The following is a 21,426-nucleotide window of genomic DNA, read 5'->3' as shown; positions in this document are numbered from 1 at the left end:
ATTAATATCAAATGCAAATGATGCCGAGAGCGATTAAATGCACTTTAGTGTTGATGAAGTAAATATTTTAAAAGTGTAATTTTACGCTCGGGATGTTTCGCCTTAAGCCACACAAATAGACATGTACAGCCTCAGACAAGGGAAAGTGATGTGGGTGGGGAAACAGACATTTTCCTGCATTACACAATCCGTGTCACTTCCTGCAAGGTCGCAGCAAATGCCGGGATCACCAGTGGTTCCGCTGATCCAAAGTGGCGTACGTAGGACCGCCTCTTGGAGGGAGTGTCAGTGAGTGAAAGGTCCCTCCCTCTCTCAGCAGCTTATCTGTCTATCAGGGCAGTAGTCCTGGCAGGGGGGACGCAAGTAGAACAGCAAGCCGAACTCAACCATGATAGGTTTCCGAGCAGCACTGACCGAACACGGTGAGTCCCTTCTTCCTAAGACCTTCCGCTTGCCAAGCCAGGAGGCTTGTTTATTAAACTCAATGGTGCACCTTCGCAAAGAGACGGAAAAACAATCTTCAGATTTTGCCAATAAAACTTCTACTTCCCTTTGACTGTTCCTACAGATTTATTGCCGTTACTCATTGAAGAATCACTTGATCGTTTTCCATGACTGAATTCTTCACTGGTATTACTTGTTAATTTCTCCACGGTCGGTTTTTGACCGCTTTAATGTTTCGGTCTTTTGCGGGATCTCCTGCATGTTGAAATTTGGCTGCCACAGCACTTTGCACAATAGCGGCTGCAGAGATGTCTCTTTATGTCCCCGGTTACAGTCAGATCCCAAAGAAAAAAATCATTTCCTCTGCTTTAGGAAATGGGGGAGTGAGGACACCATCCAGTTGATTGTGTTTATTGTTTTTAATTGCATCAGCAGAAAGAGTTAAGAGCATCCATTTAATCTCGGGGTTACTTTCTATTATGCTCAGTTTCTCTGTGTTCGAACCTGTATCTCCGCCCACCGAGCCGCACCCTTGTCAGACCCTGAGGCAAGATGGTTACGAGTTCATTTCATGTGACATTTGTGTCCTGAACAGCAACGTCACAATTTATAAAGATGATTCCTGAGAAAATTGGCAAGCTCTTTTGTACCTTGAGAGCGCCAAGATATTTCATGCAATTTAAACTATAACATCCAAAATAGCCATTCCCCATCCTTTGATAACATAGTTGTTGGGAATATTTGATAGCTCTGGAGCATCTGTAAAAAAAATATGAAAAATCGGTACTGGCCAATGATTTAAGTAGGTGGATCACCAAACAGACTAGCTTAGTAGTGACATATTTACAGCTCTATAGCTATTTTTCTGATACATTTATATGGGGGTACCCAAAGGAGATTTTCTTTTTGCCACAGTGGTTTAACAGACTGACAGGAATGGATCTATTTGCAGGGTGTTGGTAAAGTAGATAATGTTAACCATAAGCAGCAAGGATGGAGTTTGCAGAGGTGGTCCATGAGCAGGAAGAAAGGGTGGGAGTGGTGGTATAGGGTAGTATACATTGAGTACTGAGTGTGGATGAACTGCAGTCCAGAGAGAGACATGCAACTGGGAGTAGGGACAATAACTTAATAATGGGATTTATTGTATTTTTCTGGGACTTGTGGAAACCCATCATCTTTGTCTCTGTCTCTCGCCAGAAGAATGCACCCCACTTGCCCAGGCACAAGGGCCTTATGCAGGTTGGTTAAAGCAAAGATGTAGGGAACGCAAAAGTATGTATATGAATGTTGCTGAATTTAGCCAACTAAAACCATTCAGATGATTAGTACAGAGCATTAGTAGGATTATTTTTCCTGCCCATCATATATCACTCCCCATTAGGACATTAGCTTGTAAAGTTCTGGAGCTCATTGGGAAGAATCCCAATTTTCAGTGACTGTCCTTCCAATTCCCAAGAGTGAGCGAGCCTGGTTAGTCACCAGTCACTAAGAGTGTCTTAGAGTACTATGGATTTACCTGGCTTAGATAATAGAGTGGCTAGTCTGTCACAGATGGTTAACTTGGTTTCAATCTTTTGTCACCAGGCTTGTTGTTCTGGAGATACCTAAACCTCAAAAAAATATAGTCTACCCTTCTCCCATCCAAAAATAGGTAGTCACAGTAGCTAAGAAAATTCTGCCAAGCACCATTGTGAGCAGCACATCTTGTGTATGCATTGCTGCTATTCTTTGAGCACATAGCATGCTTCAGTAAATGATGGCTCTTGGAGGTATGGAGCTTCAGCAGCGACCTGTCTCTTTGCAAGGATGGTAAGTGTGAATTTCTGAATGTACAGCACATATTCTCAGGCCTGGCCATCAGTTGATGCCTGCCAGTTGTTCTAATCCCAAGTCTCAGAGTTTTGTCATGAACTGTATGATAGAGGTCCACTTGCAGCATAGGACCTCTGCAGAACACCATTTGACTTTCCAAACATTTGAAATTTCTATGGGAGAATATCTTATGTCTTCTCAGATCTCTTGTACATAACACGGCTGATAACTGGCATTCCTTTATGTGTGGAATCACAGGAATAAGACTGTGATGTTTGGTATTGTACACCAGCATATTGGTACAGCAATATTGGATCCTCTATTAATTCTTCAGGAAGAAATAGGTGCCATTTAACACTTAAAGAGTTATTTAAAACACTGAAAAAATACCATTCAGGGTTCTCTCTTAAGATAAGATAATCACAGCTGACAATTGTGAAATATTAATTATTACAATACAGAAGTAATAGAAAAAAGAAAGTGCCTTTCTAATGAAGAGGGGAACCTAGATGTAGAACATGCAAATATAGCACAGCAATGAAATGATTATTTCCCTATTTTTACTAATGATGAAGAAAGTGAGAACATAGGTGAAATGGGGGAGACTATAGGAGAATTATTACAGGTAAAGGGATTAGTTCAGAAAAAAATAGAAGGCAAACCTGATGGCATGCACTCATTGTAAATAATTCATTCAATTCTGATGGTGATGAGATTCCTTGTTGAAGGACGTCAGAGGGGGTTGATCATCATTTCTAATTTCCCCTTTGATATGTAAATAGTTCTGGAGGACTAGAGAATTACATTATCTCATTTCAAGAAAAGATGAAGGATAAATCAGGTAACTAGATCAATTAGGCTTATAAATGTTTTGCATAAACTCTTAGTCGAGAGATTCACAATCAAATGAATGTGTTCTGAAATGTATGGAGCAATGAAGGTTAACTAGCATGGATTTGTTAATGATGTTTGACAAATTTAATGGAGCTTTTCATTGTCTAGATAGGGTGAACACAGTTGATGGAAAATATATAGATTATCAGAACATATTTGTTAACTTATCTTACTTTCTACAAAATTCAGGCGTATTAGGGGCAGCATGGTAGCATGGTGGTTAGCATCAATGCTTCACAGCTCCAGGGTCCCAGGTTCGATTCCCGGCTGGGTTACTGTCTGTGTGGAGTCTGCACGTCCTCCCCGTGTGTGCGTGGGTTTCCTCCGGGTGCTCCGGTTTCCTCCCACAGTCCAAAGATGTGCGGGTTAGGTGGATTGGCCATGCTAAATTGCCCGTAGTGTCCTAATAGTAAGGTTTGGGGGGGGGGGGGGGGGGGGAGTTGTTGGGTTACGGGTATAGGGTGGATACGTGGATTTGAGTAGGGTGATCATTGCTCGGCACAACATCGAGGGCCGAAGGGCCTGTTCTGTGCTGTACTGTTCTAAAAAATTATTATTTGTGGACATGAGCAGCATGGATAAAAAGTTGGTTGACATAAGAGTTCAGGTAAATGAGTGCTGCTCAGATTGAAGAAGGTTGAAAGTGTTATCTGACTTTTGTTCTCAATTGATGATTTGGACTTGAGCATAGTAACATCCTATCAACATTTGCTGAAGACACAAAGGCAGATATTTTAACAGACCATGGAGCGAATTATGTGTCGTCAGAAGGATATAGTTAAGTTAGTACAATTGGCAGACAGGTGGTAGATGGGAGACACATGGGTAGTACATTTTGAGAGGCTAAATAAAAAATGAGTATATGCACCCAGTGGAAAGGCACTGGAGAGTGTGGAGGAATAGGCATACTACAGGGTGCCATACATAATTCTGAGAATGTGTGAGAACAGGTAGATTAAAATACAAAAATAGTCTTTATAACCAGGCACATTGAATGCACAAGAAAGATGGTATTATCATTTTGCACATAGTGATGGTTAGATCAGAATTCAATATTGTCACGTGGGGACCAAAATGGCTCTTCAGTTTTGGGGCAAAATTCCAGATTAAGCATAGAAGATACAGCATGAAGGTAAGTTAATGCAGTGATTTTTAATCTTTGCAGGATATTGCCTACATCGAAAATATCAGCACACTCATGGGGGAAATGGTGGCAAAGTGGTAAAGCCATTGGATTAGTAACCCAGGCCAATGTTCTGGAGATGTGATTGGTGGCAATTAAATTCAGTTAATAAATCTGGAATATGAAGCTAATCTCAGTAATGGTGTTCATGACACCAATCAGCAATTGTCATTTTTAAAAATCTCAGCCAGTTCACTAATGTCATTTAGGGAAGGAAATTTTCCACCATTACCTGATCTGATTTACATTTTTTTTCAGACTCACAACAATGTAGACTCTTAATTGCTGTCTGAAAATAGGGAAATAATCTAGCAAACGATTTGGTTTAAGGGTAATTCATGAGGGCAGCAAATGATGGTCTTGACAGGGGCACCCACATCCTATTAAAAAAAATGGACAAGTTTCTGCAACTGTGACGGATTTGTGACAATCCTCTACAAATATCAAAACATTAGTTGCAATTCGTTATAATATCAAACGTCACTAGTAATTTCTGAAAATAGTTGTACACTCTCAGATTTCACTGGAAATTTAGACACTCTGGGGTTTCTCCCTGTAAATATTGATACACACATGGGGATCTGCTGCCCTAACTTCCAAAAGACCCCAAACACTGAAAATATGACAGACTATATGATTAGTATGCAGCAACAGGAATAATGTGCTAATTAGTAAACAAACGTGATGGCAGATGGAAGATATTTGATGACTTCAAGGGACCACTATCATGGCCCAGGGAGGAAGTCTAGTTCGAAAATGCAAGCTATAAGTATTTTAATTTTACAATCTTGAGGTATGGAAAGCAAAAGAGCTAATTGTGAAACACCTAGTCGTCAATTTCCACAAAGAGTAACTGGACATATAAAACATCGTTTAACTTGGACTCAAAGCAGTATGATCCTTTTTGATGATTTAGGTCTACACGCATGAGGCCTATCTCTCGCAGAAGATGGCGAATTTGTGGAACTCGCTCCCGCCCCATAATACGGCGGAGTCTAAATCATTAAATGGGTTTTAAGAGGGAGATTGATATATTTCTGATATTACAAAAACGGTGAACAGGTAGGGAGGTGGCTTTGAGACCAGGAAGAGATCAGCCATGATCTGATCAAATAGCGGAGCAAACTCTCAGGGCTGAATCGCCTACTTCTGCTCCTAATTCCTATGTACACAGACTTTTGTAAACTTTCAGAGGTGAAAGTTTTTTAGTTTAGGTTTTCCAGTAATTCAATTCAATAAAGTGATCGTTTTCTACCGTTCTCATATATTGACTTCTTCATTGATTTATACAACCATCATTTGTCATTAAAATAATAGGTTCCTATTACCCCTAAACGACGCAGAATTAATTGGGTTTCCACATTACTACTGGCTTCAGTGTGCCTGTGAAACATTGAAGATGAATGATATAATGCCTAATATCATGTCGAAAACCCACATGATTCCTGATATCCTGTATTATGGTGCAGATTAAAAAGCGAATTGACATTACAAACAAAAGGTATCTCTGAGATATCCACACGAAAAAAGGCAGCTATTGCAAATTACGTCCATTTAAGTCTCCCTGCCTCCAATGTTACTTTGAAACAGTTTGCAAGAACTACAGTCACATATGATATAGTAAGCGTTCTTGTTACTTTGTAATTGCAGGGGTCTATATTCTAAATTGAACATTTTGGCAGCCCGGAAGTGGACAACTATCTCTAGAAGTGGTGTTCATGGAGCTGACTGAGAATCGCCTTTAGATGACGATAGCACCATGAACCCAGCCAGTGGCGCTGCTGAAAACCGACAGCATCCTCACAATAAGAAACAGCAGCGAGCCTCTTCGCCGGCCAGGTTCCGGGACATTAACTCCAGACCTTCCATCAAGACTTCGTTCGGCGCCAGACCGAATACGCTGAAGCAGGGTTACCACGCGAGCCGCCTTTCAAACCAGGCGGCTGCAAACGTGAAAGAGAAAGCGAGCCGAGCCGGCGCTGCCGCTGTCCGCTCCGTTGGTGCTGAAAGGGAGATCACCGCGCCCGAGGACCTGGCCAAGGTGGAGGCGGAAAGCTGCCGTCTCACCCCAAGAAAGAACGCGGATTCGCCCCTGGCTAAGAGCGGCCGTGCAGGGGACACCCCGGAGAAAGCAGGCGGTGCGGCGAAGGCTCCGCGGGGCAAACAAGGCGAGCAGCAGCCGCCAGCAGGCGGGGCAGGTGGGGAGGCGGACGGCAGGCGGCAGCCAGCAGCGGCGGGCCCGGGAGGCGCGGGGAGCGGTCCCGGTGTCGGCCCTCACACCGAGAGAGCGGGGCTGGCGTCGCCGTCAAATGCTGGGGTGATGCACACGAAAAGTACAGCGGTGCAGCCAGCAGAGGCCGAGGGCGAGAGCGCGAGTGCGGCGGGCGGATCCAACATGGAGACAATGACAGAGCAAGAAAAGAGCCTGCAAGATGAGGTGGAGAAACTGCGCTCAGAAAACCTGGGCCTCAAGGTACGGGACTGGCACCTGGCGGGGGTGGGGAGAGTCCGCTTCGAGATATAAATCGGACAAAATGCAAAAACACAACAAAAATGCCAAAACCACACAGCATATGGGAGGAAGGAGCTTCATTCCCACTGGGCCTGGGAGAAGCTGCAATGTCCGCCCAAGGGGTGATGTTGACAATTCGCAATACGGCCATTGTGTTGGGAAACGCCTGCCGCAGATTTCGAAGAGTTATTAATTATTTTGGTCTTGCTTTCGTTTCTTTTATTTAAAAACATATATATTTTGCTCTTTCAGTGAAACATTTTAAATAAAAATGTTTTCTTTTTGCCAGTCCGAGATAGCGGAAATGAGAAACGAAATGGACGAAATGAGGGACAGTTTCTACGAGGAGGACGCCTGTCAGCTGCAGGACCTCCGGCGAGAGCTGGAGCGGGCCAACAAGAACTGCCGGATCCTCCAATACCGCCTGCGGAAGACAGAGAGGAAAAGGATGAGGTTCGCCCAAACAGGCGAGATGGACAACGAGCTCCTGAGAAGTCTGGAGCAAGACCTCAAGGTCAACTTTCCTTTCAGTCTCTTACATGACACGAGTTTCCTGAAGTTAACAAAGATTTAACAAAAAAAAAACAAATCTGCACCTTTAGAGATAGCGGACTTTTAAAGTAATTAGCACCCATTTTAGAACAGGTATGACCGTTTTGCTTTATTTTCTGTGATGGTGAGGATGCTGCTGATGCCATTTACTGTTGTCATTGCTTACAGGTTGCCAAAGATGTGTCTGTCCGACTGCATCACGAATTAGAAAACGTGGAAGAGAAGCGCACCAAAACAGAGGAAGAAAATGAAACCTTACGTCAGCAGCTAATAGAAGCTGAAATTACTAAACAAGCTTTACAAAACGAACTGGACAAGATAAAAGAGGCAAGTACGGTAATGATGACCATTCCTTCCCCATTACAGGCCCAATCAAGTTCAGAAACCATCTTTGGTAACGCTAGTGGTAGAACCTCACATATTCTTGTAGTATTTCTCTATTACTTTAAACGGGGTGATTAAAATGGCCAAAACAATTGAGTTAAATGGTGACTCCGGGATATTACCAACTATAGTTTATAGACTTCTGTGTATCTTAATTTTTTTCTTGCAAGTGGAATTTATGATGTTGTGAGAACCTTCCTTGGGTGACCTCTTTGCTTTAAAGACCTGTAGAAATTGGCGTGAGGCCAGTACCAAATTTGGCATCGGCACTTAACTGGTGATCTGTGGTGCGAAGTTGATGGGCCACTGGAAGCAACTCAAAGTGCCAATGGTAGCAACTAAACAATCACTCCCCATGTTGATGGGAACAAATTCAAGTTGGTAGTGGCCTAAGTCAAGTAACTTGTGGGCAAACATGGATATATATGTCAGAGAGAAAGTATGAAACTATGTCAATCCCATAAGTCAAGGAAGACTTATGTTGGCCAGTTGATATTAAGCAGTAGCTATTCCAAGATTCTTGTCTATAGGCTGGTACATTTCAAAAACATGGGGGTGAGAGGATAATTTTAACTTCTGTGGAAGAGAAAAAAATGGACAAAATCAAATCTGCTGTTATATTACACCCCATGAATAGAAAATAAAGGGGAGGGTATAAAATTCCTCCTTACCTATTTATCATTTAGTGATAACAGTTACTATTCCTCATAAACTGTTATTTTGTTAACAGTCAAATCTTGTTAGGAATATTATTGATGGGTTTAAGAGGAAACATTGCTGAACCAAGTCTGATTACAAGGGCAAAGAAGATTGTTTTTTCTCTTTTAACTATACCAAAGGAACAATGCCAGACAAACATTCGGAGTGTGGGCAAGGGGGGATTAAGTGCCCTGGGATTATGTAGGAACTCTTCTAAAGAAGTAGATATTGTGCCTAGGCCCTCCATTGTTAGTTGGATGATAGATTCATTTTCCTAGGAAATATTCACTATTTAAAAAAAAATCTCTGTTGATGATCATCAAAAATTACAAATCATACTATTCATCATGGTACATAGCCTTAGGAAAAATACATGAGTAAATTATATAGGCTGTTTTAAGATTCCACTTCTCTCATTCATTTGCACTTTTCACTGCTTTCTCTCAAATGTGTGATATTCTTTTGCATTTTAGCTATCGTTCATTGTTTTAATGTGTACCTGCAGTATCTATCTGTATCCCTGTTTTTCTGCAGCTTTCTTTATCTGTCAATATTCACATGGATGTATTTATTTCACTTTTTCCTCCCTGGCCACTCTTAATATGGATTTAAACTGAAACTATGAATTATCCTGTAAGTGGGTGGGTGTTCAAAAAGGCTGAAGTTGATAGTGTGTTGTAGCAACCCACTGACCTCCACCTTTAAGATGAGCAGATTCTTTTGTAATCTGCTGCTCTTCAAATTAACCTCACAGGTGACTGAAGCCATGTTTGCCAAGGCAGAGAATTATGTATATCATGTAACTGATATAGTTAAAAAGAGTGGGCATTTTGCATTGTGGCTCTGGTTGGCTTCCCATAGAACCTGGGAATCATCAACTGCATAACCCTAAGATAAAAAGAGTTCAGGCAATGTAACCCAGGAGAGTAACAGTCAAAGCCAGTTGACCATGAAAACTGTCATTACCAAGTAAATGGGACGTTGAATATTTGGTTTGTGGTGTCTGAATGCCCTTCAGAACATAGAGCAACAGAAAGCACTGGCGTTATTGGGTGAAGAAGGCAATGAAAAATAATTTGAAAAAAATCAAATTCTGTGACTATTTAGTGAATTGCCCACTGGGTCTCAATCTCCTGGGCTTTCATAACTCTGCTGCAAGAATACTTGCAAGCAAGATATGAAGACTGCAGACATTGACACTTTAACTGGGACACAGTCACTGACAGCCCTCATCTCCAGAGGCTGAATGTTTGGAGGGACATTGGAAGAGACAAGCAAAAATTAAAAGTTCAGCTAGTCGAGAAGGGAGCCCAGAGAGAAAAAAAAGACAAGTGAATAATGCATCTTCTCAGCCCGCTGTCTTCCTCTGCAGCAAATGTGGCAGAGCTCCTGAACCATACGTGGTGAGGCTTAACCCAGAGCTGCTCACCTTGCTGTTGTTTCATGACACAGGAGGCTGCCATAGAGATGCAGTGCAACGACTGGGGTTAAAAGATACTGACAAACACACTGCTGATATCTGAAATTTCTGGGGTCTCTTGCACTAGCAGTCTCCCCTTAGTGTTGGGTGGGGTTACTGGGTTATGGGGATAGGGTGGAGGTGTTGACCTTGGGTAGGGTGCTCGTTCCAAGAGCCTGTGCAGGTTCGATGGGCTGAATGGCCTCCTTCTGCACTGTAAATTCTATTTTTTAAAAAGTTCTATGAAATGCAGCCTTTATTCTGTTTTAGTTTGCTCTCTCGCATTCTTTATTGCTCTGATTAAGTGTCCTTTTTTTAATCACGCTTTGCCTTTACCATCATCTCACATTCCTCTGACATTTCACCTCAGGGGCTGCATTTCATTTTATGTACAACTTGGCTTTTGCAGTGCATATCATTTTATGTCTCTATTATTCTTTGTTTCCCAAGCCACATATTTTCAGATGTATCCTTTCACATGAACAAATCACATAATCTCTGTGCAAAAGGATTCAATTCTGTCCATTGCATTTGTACCAGAGCTCACTATCCATTTCCTTGCACTTTTCATGTCCCTTTTACTACTGTTTCTTTGTGGTGCAGTATTTCTCCCAATTGGAGCAGATCAACAAACAACAATTTTCATTTACCTTTAATGTCAAAAAAAATGTCCTAGAGGCACTTAACAAACATATGATTAGAAGTGAATGTTGAAGCAAAGAAGGAGAAAGATCACCAAAGATTGCACAGTTGATTTTAAGGAATAGTAACTAGGAAAGGGATGCAATAGTGTCATTATAGCATAGAAGGAGACCATTTGACCTGTTACATTCATCCAGTGGTACGGCAGACCAGACCATTTTCGTTCATGTGTAGATGCGATAATGGACAGTGCGAAGCACCTTGACCACCTCAGGAGTAGGGGACCAGCATTAAGCCACGTCTCACCGGAGGAACCAGCTTACAGCCATGTCATCCCGACACATGGAGGCTTGGGGGCGTCACCCCTGAGTTCCTGACACCGAGATGCCAGAGGTGGTAGACTATGACTTGGAAATGGAGGCCCAGGCATCAAGATTTCTGATGGGTACCTGGCCAGTGATCAGTTGCCAGTGGTGGTATCCCCAGGCGGGCATCGAGAAAACGGCATTCCACACATCCTATACCCCCACCCCCATGACCCAGCCTGGTAGCCACTGGAAGTGCAGCCGCAGGCGAACAACAGCAGGTGTCCTCCTGCTCCACACTCTTCAGGGGTACTTATGGAATTTGGGGAGTGGGAGGGATATAAGCCCATGGGGATGACCCCATTAAACTCCCCATGACCTCGAGGAGTATGAGCTCCCCTGCTGAGGCGCAGAGGTCCGTCAGGATGGTTAACTCAGGACATTAAAGTTAGCCCAGCTAGGAGCTAAGCTGCAGAGTAGTCCCAGTTGGGACAGTTACTTGGTAATAAACCATTTGTTAGACTTTCCTTTCCGGACTCCTCTGTGATTACTAAAATGATGGAGTGATAGAGCTGCATAGGTGAAGCTGGCTCCTCATCTTTGAATGATATCAGCAAGGGACAACATGTATATGAGGAAGAATAGTAGGCCAAAGATAAATCTTTAGGGTGCAGGGGCAAGATAAGCAATTGCTGGAGATGCTCAGGCTAGATCGATAGGTAGGAATGTAATCGGTTTGGGCAGTTCCAGTGAGTCAGACAATAGAGATCAGCCAAAGGTTGCAGAGGGGTTGGGAAGAGATAGTTCCATGGCCACAGATGTAGAGGATGTCATTGGTAACTAATGCAGTTTCAGCATTATGGTAGGAATGAAAAGCTAATAGGAGAGATTCTAAATGGGCTAAGATTTGAAATTAAAATCATAGAATTACTAGTGTAGAAGGAGACCATTGGGCCCATCAAGTCTGCAGTGACCCTCTGAAAGAGCACTCTACCGCGACCCACTTCCCTGCCATATTCCTGTAACCCCATAACCCCACCTAACCTGCACATCTTTGGACATTAAGGAGCAATTTTCATTCAGGATCACTTGTTTTCCTGTTAGAACAGGTGACTGTATGTTGAAAATCTACAGGATGGCGTGCCTCAGCTTCCCCATTGATCCCCAAGGTTTGTCTGATGCAATTTTCAGACAGCTCTGTAAATGGATTCACAACATACCTGATACAGGCATGCAGGTAGTTGTAGCAACCATTGTGCAGCCTAACCTTAAAGGAACTATTGGAAGTTATTCAAAATACTGTCCAGGAAATTTTAATTTTCATCTCTCCTCTTAGACCCACAACAAAATCCTTGCTTACCGCCAGAGAGAGAGATTGGTGATGAGGTATTAGTTTGCAATTATGGAACCGTCAAGGATGTTTAATTTTAGGATGCATTGAACACTCATTTTTCTTGATTTTTCCCCAAATAAGCTCGTATTGACAGTACTCTGATGAGAGTGCAAATTCCGAAAACTGGCTCTGTAATTTCCCCTTAGGTTTTGTGAATAACTTCAGTTTTATTAGCTATTTCATGCCCTTCATCTTCAGTGGTGCATTGAATATACTTCTAGTTTTTACATCACAGAATAAACAGCTTTGATAGTAAGTTCACCTAATGCTGTTCCTTGTGCCGGCTCAATAATATTTGACAGATTGTTAAACCTCACCAATAAATTGAAAATTTGTGGTTTTTTTCATTTCATTCTGTGATGCATCTGCCGCTCAGTATTTAGTCTGAGCATTTTTTGTATTAAGTGTAAGTGGGGGAGGGGGACAAAATCCCTTTAATTATTCTGTGTATTTAGATAATTAGGAACAGGATTTGAGTAACATCTATTTACATACAATTCTTAGTAATTTCAGGGGAATACCATCCACTGCTGTCTCTTTAGACTTGTTTTTCTAGATTAAATATATGATAAGTGAGAAATGAATATTTGATTTCTAACTTTATGAAGTCTAAGCAAACTGTAAAAAACAATAAGAGCAGTCGCTCCTGGATTACATATTATTAACATAATTTTGTCTTTGACCGATTTGCCTTTTGTGTGTTAGGATTTGACAGTTTGAGAAATATGCTTTGTTCACATTTGTGATTCCAGCTGTTAAGCAGTTCCACACTGCTCTGATGCATCCTTAGAGGAAGCAAACTTTGATGAGAAAGAGATGAGCATACCTCATTTTGTTGAAACAAAATGTTGAAACTTTAGAGCAAAGTAATGCTTGTCTTATACTTTTTACGCCCAAATTTGCTTACAAAAGCCAATTAACATTCTTAATGATGAGAGCACAAAATATCTGATTTAATGGGTAAAATTCTCGCACGCCCCCATTGACAGGTCTAATGGTGGGCGTGAGGGGAGGAATATGGCGGGAGACCCAGAAACCGATTTCACCCCTGTGTGAATTTATACCGTGATCTTCTGCTGGTACCTGCCATGGCGGGTCGGAAAACCCATCTGAGGCCAGCATGAACTCCTTTGCATCCCGTTAACAGGATGCAGATAAAGGCCCGACCTCTCTATGCCAGATTTTCTGCAGTGCCTGTGGGAAAGCGCGCTGGCATGAAACATGTTTGGGACAATGTGGTGGGCAGATGTGGAGACCCATCAAAACCATGCCTGGGGCTATCTCTGGAGTTTGCGGTGGAGGCAGCCCGCAACCCTGGAATACCATAGCAGTGGGTCGGGGGTGCATCTACAAGTGGATCTTACAGATTGGGTGCCCTAGAGGGGGCCCATCCTCCAGTCTCAGAATGTTCATGGAAGTCCATCTTCTGGTCTCAGTGTAGTCCCAGAGATCTGTCTACATTTTCAAGTGGGCTACCACCTTTCTTAAATAGTAGCTCAGTGAAGTTGGATACGTTTTCAATGTAGCACCCAGACATTACGGCAGACACCACCCAGGCCTTCCCTGCCACTGAATATGACGTAAAACATTCGGGTGCATAATTAATGAGGTCGGGGTTGGAATATTTGTCGTGTTTTCCTGCCAGCCATCGCGGTGGGGAACACTCCATATTCCCACCCTGCAACAATAGTCTCAAAATGGGATAATTCCACCCACTGTTTCGCAAACATATTTAGGTCGAAGGTCAACTCTTTCCTTTTATAGATTGATTTGATTGGTTGTTGGATTATTGATATGGAAGGTAAACTATAAAATGGTGAAAATATATAAAATGGAAAGTAAGAAAGCTAACATCCTGTTCCGCAAAGGCTCTATTTCTTATAATGACCACTTCTCTGAGTAAGAATAACACCGGAAAATTAACAAAAGAGAGAAACCAGAGGAACATTTCTTCAATTAAGTATTAATCACAGGGAGGCTGTCTCCCTCTCAACGTGATCCACTTTCTGTTCCAGGCATGAGGGTGACCCAGCCCCACACCCATCTATCCTTGTGGGCATTGAAGCATCATCCCCCCTCCCCCTCCCTTTCCCCAAGCATTCCCTGCTATGGGGGTCACTAAGGACTCCTCACCTTTAGGGCACCCTCTTTTAGCCCCCCCCATTTCAGAATCCCTCCCAACCTTTGGGATGCCCCTTCTTACCCCACCTTCAACACCGCCCCCTACATATCCTCCCTTTTATGGGCGTGAGGTCCCTCAGGCCCTTCCCTTTGGCACTGCCACCCTGGGGCTGCCCATGACACCCATGCCAGATTGGCACTGCCAAGATTCCTGGGTAGGACACTGTCCTGTCCCTGACCACCCGGGGGCTCCAATGGCCTCTCAGACCCCTGGAGTGGCCATCACGCCAGGCCTCCGCTTGTGGAGACCAGTACCAATCAGCATCCGGGTGTTGCCTCGTCGGTGCGGCTGGTGACTCCCGGAAGCTGGGAGATTGCCACCTCAAACCGACGGCGCACATTTAGATGAGTCTAATGGATCATTCAAATCTGATTACCTGGATCAGTTATTGGTGGATAAAACAACACCCAGACCTCAAGAACAGTGATAGTATCACTGCGGTGGTAAATCAGAGGTCCAGGCTAATGCTCTAGGGATATGGGTTCAAATTTAACCCATTCATATTTAAATCAGTGGAATTTAAATTCAATTAATAAATCTGGAATATAAATGTTGTCGCAGCAATGGTGACCATGACGACTATAATTGATTGTTGTAAAAAGCCATCTGGTTCACGAAAGTACTTCAGGAAAGGAAATCTGCTGGCCTTGCTGGGTGTGGACTACATGTGACTCCAGACATGCAGCACCGTCGTTAACTCTTAACTGTCCACTGAAATGGTCGAGGAAGTCACTCAGTTCAAAGGTTATTAGGGATGGGCAACAAACAAATACTGCCTTTCCACCAATACCCACATCCCATAAAAGGATAAAGAAGAAAAAGATTAAACAAATGAATTAAGAAGAATGAAACAACTGGCATCGTTAATAGAAGAATAGGCCCGTACTATTCTAGATTTAATAGCTTAGTAACCTGATTCTTGGAATCGTGCAGGTGGAATATCATTCAAAAAGCCTGGCACCATCCAGGCAAAGCATTCAGCTTGATCATCACTCCTGCCACTAGACATAAGCAAATTACTGTGGATGCTGGATCTGAAATGAAAGAGAAAATGCTGGAAAACCTCAGCAAGTCTGGCAGCATCTGCAGGGAGAGAAAAGAGCTAACGTTTCGAGTCCGATGGCTCTTTATCAAAGCTAACAGTCAGTGAAAGTGGAAAATATTTATACTGTGGAGTGAGAATGAAAGATGAGTCATAGCCACAGACACCCAGGGAAACCGGGTGCTAATGGCCTCAGAAACCAAGGGGAAAGAGTGTTAATGGCAGCCCCCAGAGAGGACAAAAGATGTGTAAGGTCAAACAGCAGAGAAACTAACATTAGAGGATGAACTGTAGGTGTGGGGGGAGGGGAAGGGAGAAGCAAAGAGGAGAAAGGTGCAAGAAAGGTTTGTGTTGCGCTTCACTGGAACATTGCAGCAGGCCAAAAACAGATATGTGGGCATGGGAGCAGGTTCTTTTAATAAAATGGCAAGCAACATGAAGGTCAGGGTCCTGAATGCACACAGACTGAAGATGCTCAGCAAAGCAATCACCCAGTCTGCATTTGGTCTCTCCGATATAGAGGAGACCACATTGGGAGCAGCAAATGCAGTAGACCAAATTGGAAGAGGTGCAAGTGAAACGCTGATAACCTGGAATGAGTGTTTTGGGCCTGGGATGTTAAGCATGGAAGAGGTAACGGGGCAGGTGTTAGAACTTAGAACTTAGAACAGTACAGCACAGAACAGGCCCTTCGGCCCTCGAAGTTGTGCCGAGCAATGATCACCCTACTCAAACCCACGTATCCACCCTATACCCATAACACAACAACCCCACCCCCCTTAACCTTACTTTTTTAGGACACTACGGGCAATTTAGCATGGCCAATCTACCTAACCCGCACATCTTTGGACTGTGGGAGGAAACCGGAGCACCCGGAGGAAACCCACGCACACACGGGGAGGACGTGCAGACTCCGCACAGACAGTGACCCAGCCGGGAACTGAACCTGGGACCCTGGAGCTGTGAAGCATTTATGCAAACCACCATGCTACCATGCTGCCCATTGTTACACCTTCTGCGATTGCATGGGAAGGTGCCATGGGTGATGGGAGAGGTACTGGGTATGGTGGAGGAGTGGACTAGATTGTCTCGGGAGAACGGTCTCTGTGCTCTGTGGAATGCTGACAGAGGGAGTGAAGGGAAGATGTGTTTGGTGGTCGCATCGCGCTGGAGTTGGCGAAAATGGCGGAGGATTATGCTTTGCATACGGAGGCTGGTGGGATGAAATGTGAGAACGAGGGGGGCCCTATCCTTGTTCTGGGAGTGGAGGGGGCGAGGGTAATGGCGCGGGAGATGGACCGCACACTGTTGAGGGCCCTGTCCACAACTGTAGGTGGGAAATCATGGTCGAGGAAGAAGGAACACATTTTCGAAGCACCATTTTGGAAAGTGGCATCATCGGAACAAATGCCACAGAGGCGAAGGAGTTGAGAGAAAGGGATGGAGTCCTTACAGTGTGTAGGGTGCGAAGAGCTGTAGTCCAGATAGCTGTGGGAGTCAGTGGGCTTGTAGTGGATATTAGTGGATAGTCTATTGCGGGAAATGGAGACAGAAAGATCAAGGAAGGGAAGGGAAGTGTCTGAGATTGTCCAGGTGAAAGTGATGGAGGGGTGGAAACTGGAAGCGAAGTTGATGAATTTTTCCAGGACCGGGCGAGAGCATGACGCAGCACCAAAATAGCCATCAATGTATCGGTGAAGGAGTTGTGGCAGGGGGCCCGGATAGGCCTGGAACAAGGAATGTTCCACATACCCCATAAAAAGGCAAGCATAGCTAGGACCCATGTGGGTACCCATTGCTACACCTTTGATTTTGAGAAAGTGAGATGAGTTAAAGGAGAAGTTGTTAAGAGATAGAACGAGTTCAGCCAGGCGGAGGAGAGTGTTGGTGGATGGGAATTGTCCAGGTCTCTTTTCGAGAAAGAAGCGAAGGGCTCTCAGGCCATCCTGGTGTGGGAGGGAAGTGTGGAGGGATTGCACATCCATGGTGAATAGAATGCGGTTAGGGCCCGCGAACTGGAAGCTGTCAATGTGACGCAGTGCATCAGAGGAATCCCGGATGTAGGTGGGGAGGGAATGGACCAGAGGGGTGAGGATGGAGTCAAGATGAGAGGAAATAAGTTTGATGGGGCAGGAGCATGCTGACACAATGGGCCTGCCGGGACAGTCCTTTTTGTGGATTTTGGGAAGTAGGTAAAAGCGGGCTGTCCGGGATTGGGAGACTATGAGTTTGGAAACCGTAGGGGGAAGGCATCTGGAGGAAATGAGGTCACTAACGGTATTGGAGATAATGGTTTGATGTTCAATGGTCTGGTCATGGTCCAGGGGGAGGTAAGAGGAAGTATCTCAGAGAGTTGGTGCTCAGCCTCTGCGAGGTAGAGGTTAGTGCGCCAGACGACAACAGCACCCCCTTTGTCGGCAGGTTTGATGACAAAGTCGGGGTTAGACCTGACAGACTTCTTTGGGAAAGAATCCTCCCCCCTGTTCCACTGATCCTTTCATATGCCTCCAACATTCTGCCTCCAAGTGGACCCCCCTCCGGGACAATTACCTGCCCTTGATCTTTTCATTGAGAACTGTCGACGGGACATTGGCCTGCCCTCCTCACCCATTACAACCTCTCTCCTTCCGAACTTTCTGCTCTTCACTCCATCAGGTCTAACCCCGAATCCCGCCAACATGGGTTATTTATGGTCCTACCCAGTGGGACCTCGGAGTTCTGGCTGCGAGGGCCCTCCTGTTGTTGGGGGGGGGGGGAGGGGCAACTCTGGGTGGGGCCTCTACGGTGGCCAGATCTGCGATCGGGGCGTACCGATCGGCGGGCGGGCTAATTCCAGGGGGGGGGGGGGGGGGGGGGGGGGGGGAGCCTATGTTCCTTCGCGCTGGACCCCTGTAGGCTCCACCATATTGCCCGGGGTCTGGTGCAGAGACGGCAACCCATGTACTTGCACGGACCCGCGCCAGCCATGTTGCGCTGGCTTTTGAGCGCACAGCACTCCGGCGCGATACTAGCCCCCTAGAAAGGGGTGAATGTCTGGGCCTGGAGGCCCATGACGCCACCGTCGCTCGCACTGGTTGTGACGCCATTGTGAACACTTGACCGGGGTTTTGGAGAATCCCGGCCATGATTTCTAGTAGTTAATAAATACTTCCTGTATTGCTGTACCTAAGACTATAGGTACATTAATGAGCCCCTCCGAACTATGTCTGACACCTTACAATATGGTAAGAAGTCTTACAACATCAGGTTAAAGTCCAACATGCTTGTTTCAAACACAAGCTTTTAGAGTACTGCTCCTTCCTCAGGTGAATGTGCTCCGAAAGCTAGTGTTTGAAACAAACATGTTGGACTTTAATCTGGTGTTGTAAGACTTCTTACTGTGCTCACCCCAGTCCAACTCCGGCATCTCCACATCATGGTTACAATATGGTGGCAGTGAATGGGACAGCTCAAACCTTGCAGAGACTAGAGAAGAAAATTAAAATCCTGAAAAACTTAAGGGAAAATCAAAGAAGCATTCTGACTGTGATGAAAAGCTCAAGAGTGAAGGTGCAGAAGGAACTTGCCAGAGAAAAGCTCCAAAGAAATACTGGGATGATGAGGACAGAAAATAAATTTCTCCCTGCAGCAGAAGGCTCCATTGAATTCCATGGAAATCCAACTTCAATACCCAGAGCATGTATAGCCAGCAAACCTAGCAGGTGTATGCTAGAAATGTAAACTTCCTGGACAATATAAGTCCTGATCAAAGTTAAATACAGCAATTGTCAGAAATTGCTGTTTAATTCGCAATCTGAGGAACCCAATTCCTGCGTTGCTGCTTTAACACAGGGCGGTTGAGCTTGCTCCGAACGAATAAGCAAAAACAGTTATTATTTAAAAATTAATTGCGACTGAGTGGGCAGCTTAAAAAAGCCAGCAGTATCCAATGCTTCCAAGAACTAAGAACAGTGTGCTAAACCTGGAAAACTCTAACCCATTGATCCAGGCAGCCATTGTTGAAAATTTCAAACACTGAAATCACAAATGTTATTATGGTGCAAAATTGTATAGCGGCACGATGTTGCATTTTTGGAAACCCCTTAAAGCTGAACCTCCAATTAAAAGTTTTAACCATGAATCAGAAATCTACTCTTCCAGATTAATTTGGACTTATTCACGGCTCAGATCAATAATTAAATTAGTAATATTGAAGAAAGAGATTCCTAAGATACGTGGTTGCTCCAGGTCTGGATAAAAAGCCAGAAACTGAACAAGTTAACACACGCTTTATTTGGTAGGCCTGATAGCCGATGATACAAAGAATCAATGAATCATCTGCAAAATTTGATGAAGTTTGAAAATCGTTTGATGCATATTTTCTCAGAAATAACAAATCCTTTACAGGGTTAAATTTAATAAACCTGTCCAGCAGCCACGAGAACCTGCTGACTCCTTCATTACTTAATTGTAAAGTTACCATAGTCCCAGATGACCATAGGCTGCTTTCCCCTTTGAGAGGGGGAGCTGACATTTGGTGATTTACCCTGAGGATCACCACGCCTCAGGCAAGGGACAAGGTTGAGAAGGCCGGGGCCTTCATTAATAACCTCAGCTGGTATGGGGATTGAACCCACGCTGTTGGCCTTGCTCTGTATTAAAAATCAGCTGTCCAGCCAACTGAGCTAAACCACTATCCAGCAGGTGAAACAGCACAGGAAAGAGAAGACCTCAGACTCAGTGAAGCAATACGCCACCTGCCCAGTAGAGCGACCGTGCCAGTGCTATGGAATAAAGTGCCCCAACATGTGTGATCAATGTCTGGAAATTTCGATCCGATGCTTTCAATGTAACTGAATAGAACACTTTGTGAAGCTGTGTAAAGCTAACACATCAAAATATTGGGAAGATTTCAAGCGGATTTACGAGGTTGAACCAGGACACCAAGAGGACACATAACCATGCTTCTTGGGTGAGGTAAAAAATCCTGGATTTTAATTCTGGAATGCGGACATCTCACAAATATTAAATTGGATACAAGAGCCATTGTTATGATCCTATTGGGTAACGAACCGTGGCTATGAGACACATGGCTATGAACAGCAGACACAACACTTTATGGGCATGGGGGGGTCTGATCCTGGACATGTTAAGATATGGTGGCAAACAAATCTTGGAACTGATAGAACATAGAACATAGAACAGTACAGCACAGAACAGGCCCTTCGGCCCTCAATGTTGTGCCGAGCCATGATCATCCTACTCAAACCCACGTATCCACCCTATACCCGTAACCCAACAACCCCCCCTTAACCTTACTTTTTGTACGACACTACGGGCAATTTAGCATGGCCAATCCACCTAACCCGCACATCTTTAGACTGTGGGAGGAAACCGGAGCACCCGGAGGAAACCCACGCACACAGGGGGAGGACGTGCAGACTCCACACAGACAGTGACCCAGCCGGGAATCGAACCTGGGACCCTGGAGCTGTGAAGCATTTATGCTAACCACCATGCTACCCTGCTGCCCCTGATGTACACCATCCGGAAGCAGCTTTTTTCTCTCCTCAGCAGTGATACCGGTGTAGCCCTGAATCTCCTCAAAATAGCAGAAGATGTCAGTACAACCATTATTATAAATTATACGGAACTGCAAGTTCCCGAGAGCTCCAACAAGGAATATTCTCTTGACTGTGACTTCAATTCAAATGGTCTTCTCTCTTTGCAGAGCTGGTTTGTCCACTTTCGTTACAGATGCCGGAAACGCCTCATTGGTTTGACCAGTCAACTGCCCACATGGTTATCACGGCTCCTTGAGTAGATGACAGTCAAGAGAGGAACAAACCACAGGACGATGCCCAACCTCTAGTTCCAAAATCAGTTGAAAAGATAAACCATGAGACCACCGAGCAGGTTCGGCAATTCGCAGCCAGCATGA

The 21,426-nt window shown here is 44.4% G+C and overlaps 1 protein-coding gene across 1 annotated transcript in view; it reads left to right on the top strand.

Annotated features, from left to right (window-relative positions):
* The first annotated feature begins 306 nt into the window (after positions 1–306).
* Positions 307–21,426, top strand: part of LOC119967360 (protein SOGA3) — a 49,881-nt gene continuing 28,761 nt past the window's right edge. The window contains exons 1-4 of the mRNA XM_038799784.1: positions 307–422; positions 5,987–6,809; positions 7,138–7,362; positions 7,569–7,727. Coding sequence (XP_038655712.1) covers positions 6,096–6,809; positions 7,138–7,362; positions 7,569–7,727 — 1,098 coding nt within the window. The 5' untranslated portion in view covers positions 307–422; positions 5,987–6,095. The remainder of the gene's footprint in view (positions 423–5,986; positions 6,810–7,137; positions 7,363–7,568; positions 7,728–21,426) is intronic.

Source organism: Scyliorhinus canicula, chromosome 6, assembly GCF_902713615.1.
Source record: "Scyliorhinus canicula chromosome 6, sScyCan1.1, whole genome shotgun sequence".
Classification (NCBI taxonomy): domain Eukaryota; kingdom Metazoa; phylum Chordata; class Chondrichthyes; order Carcharhiniformes; family Scyliorhinidae; genus Scyliorhinus; species Scyliorhinus canicula.
This window is presented reverse-complemented; position numbering and strand designations above follow the sequence as displayed.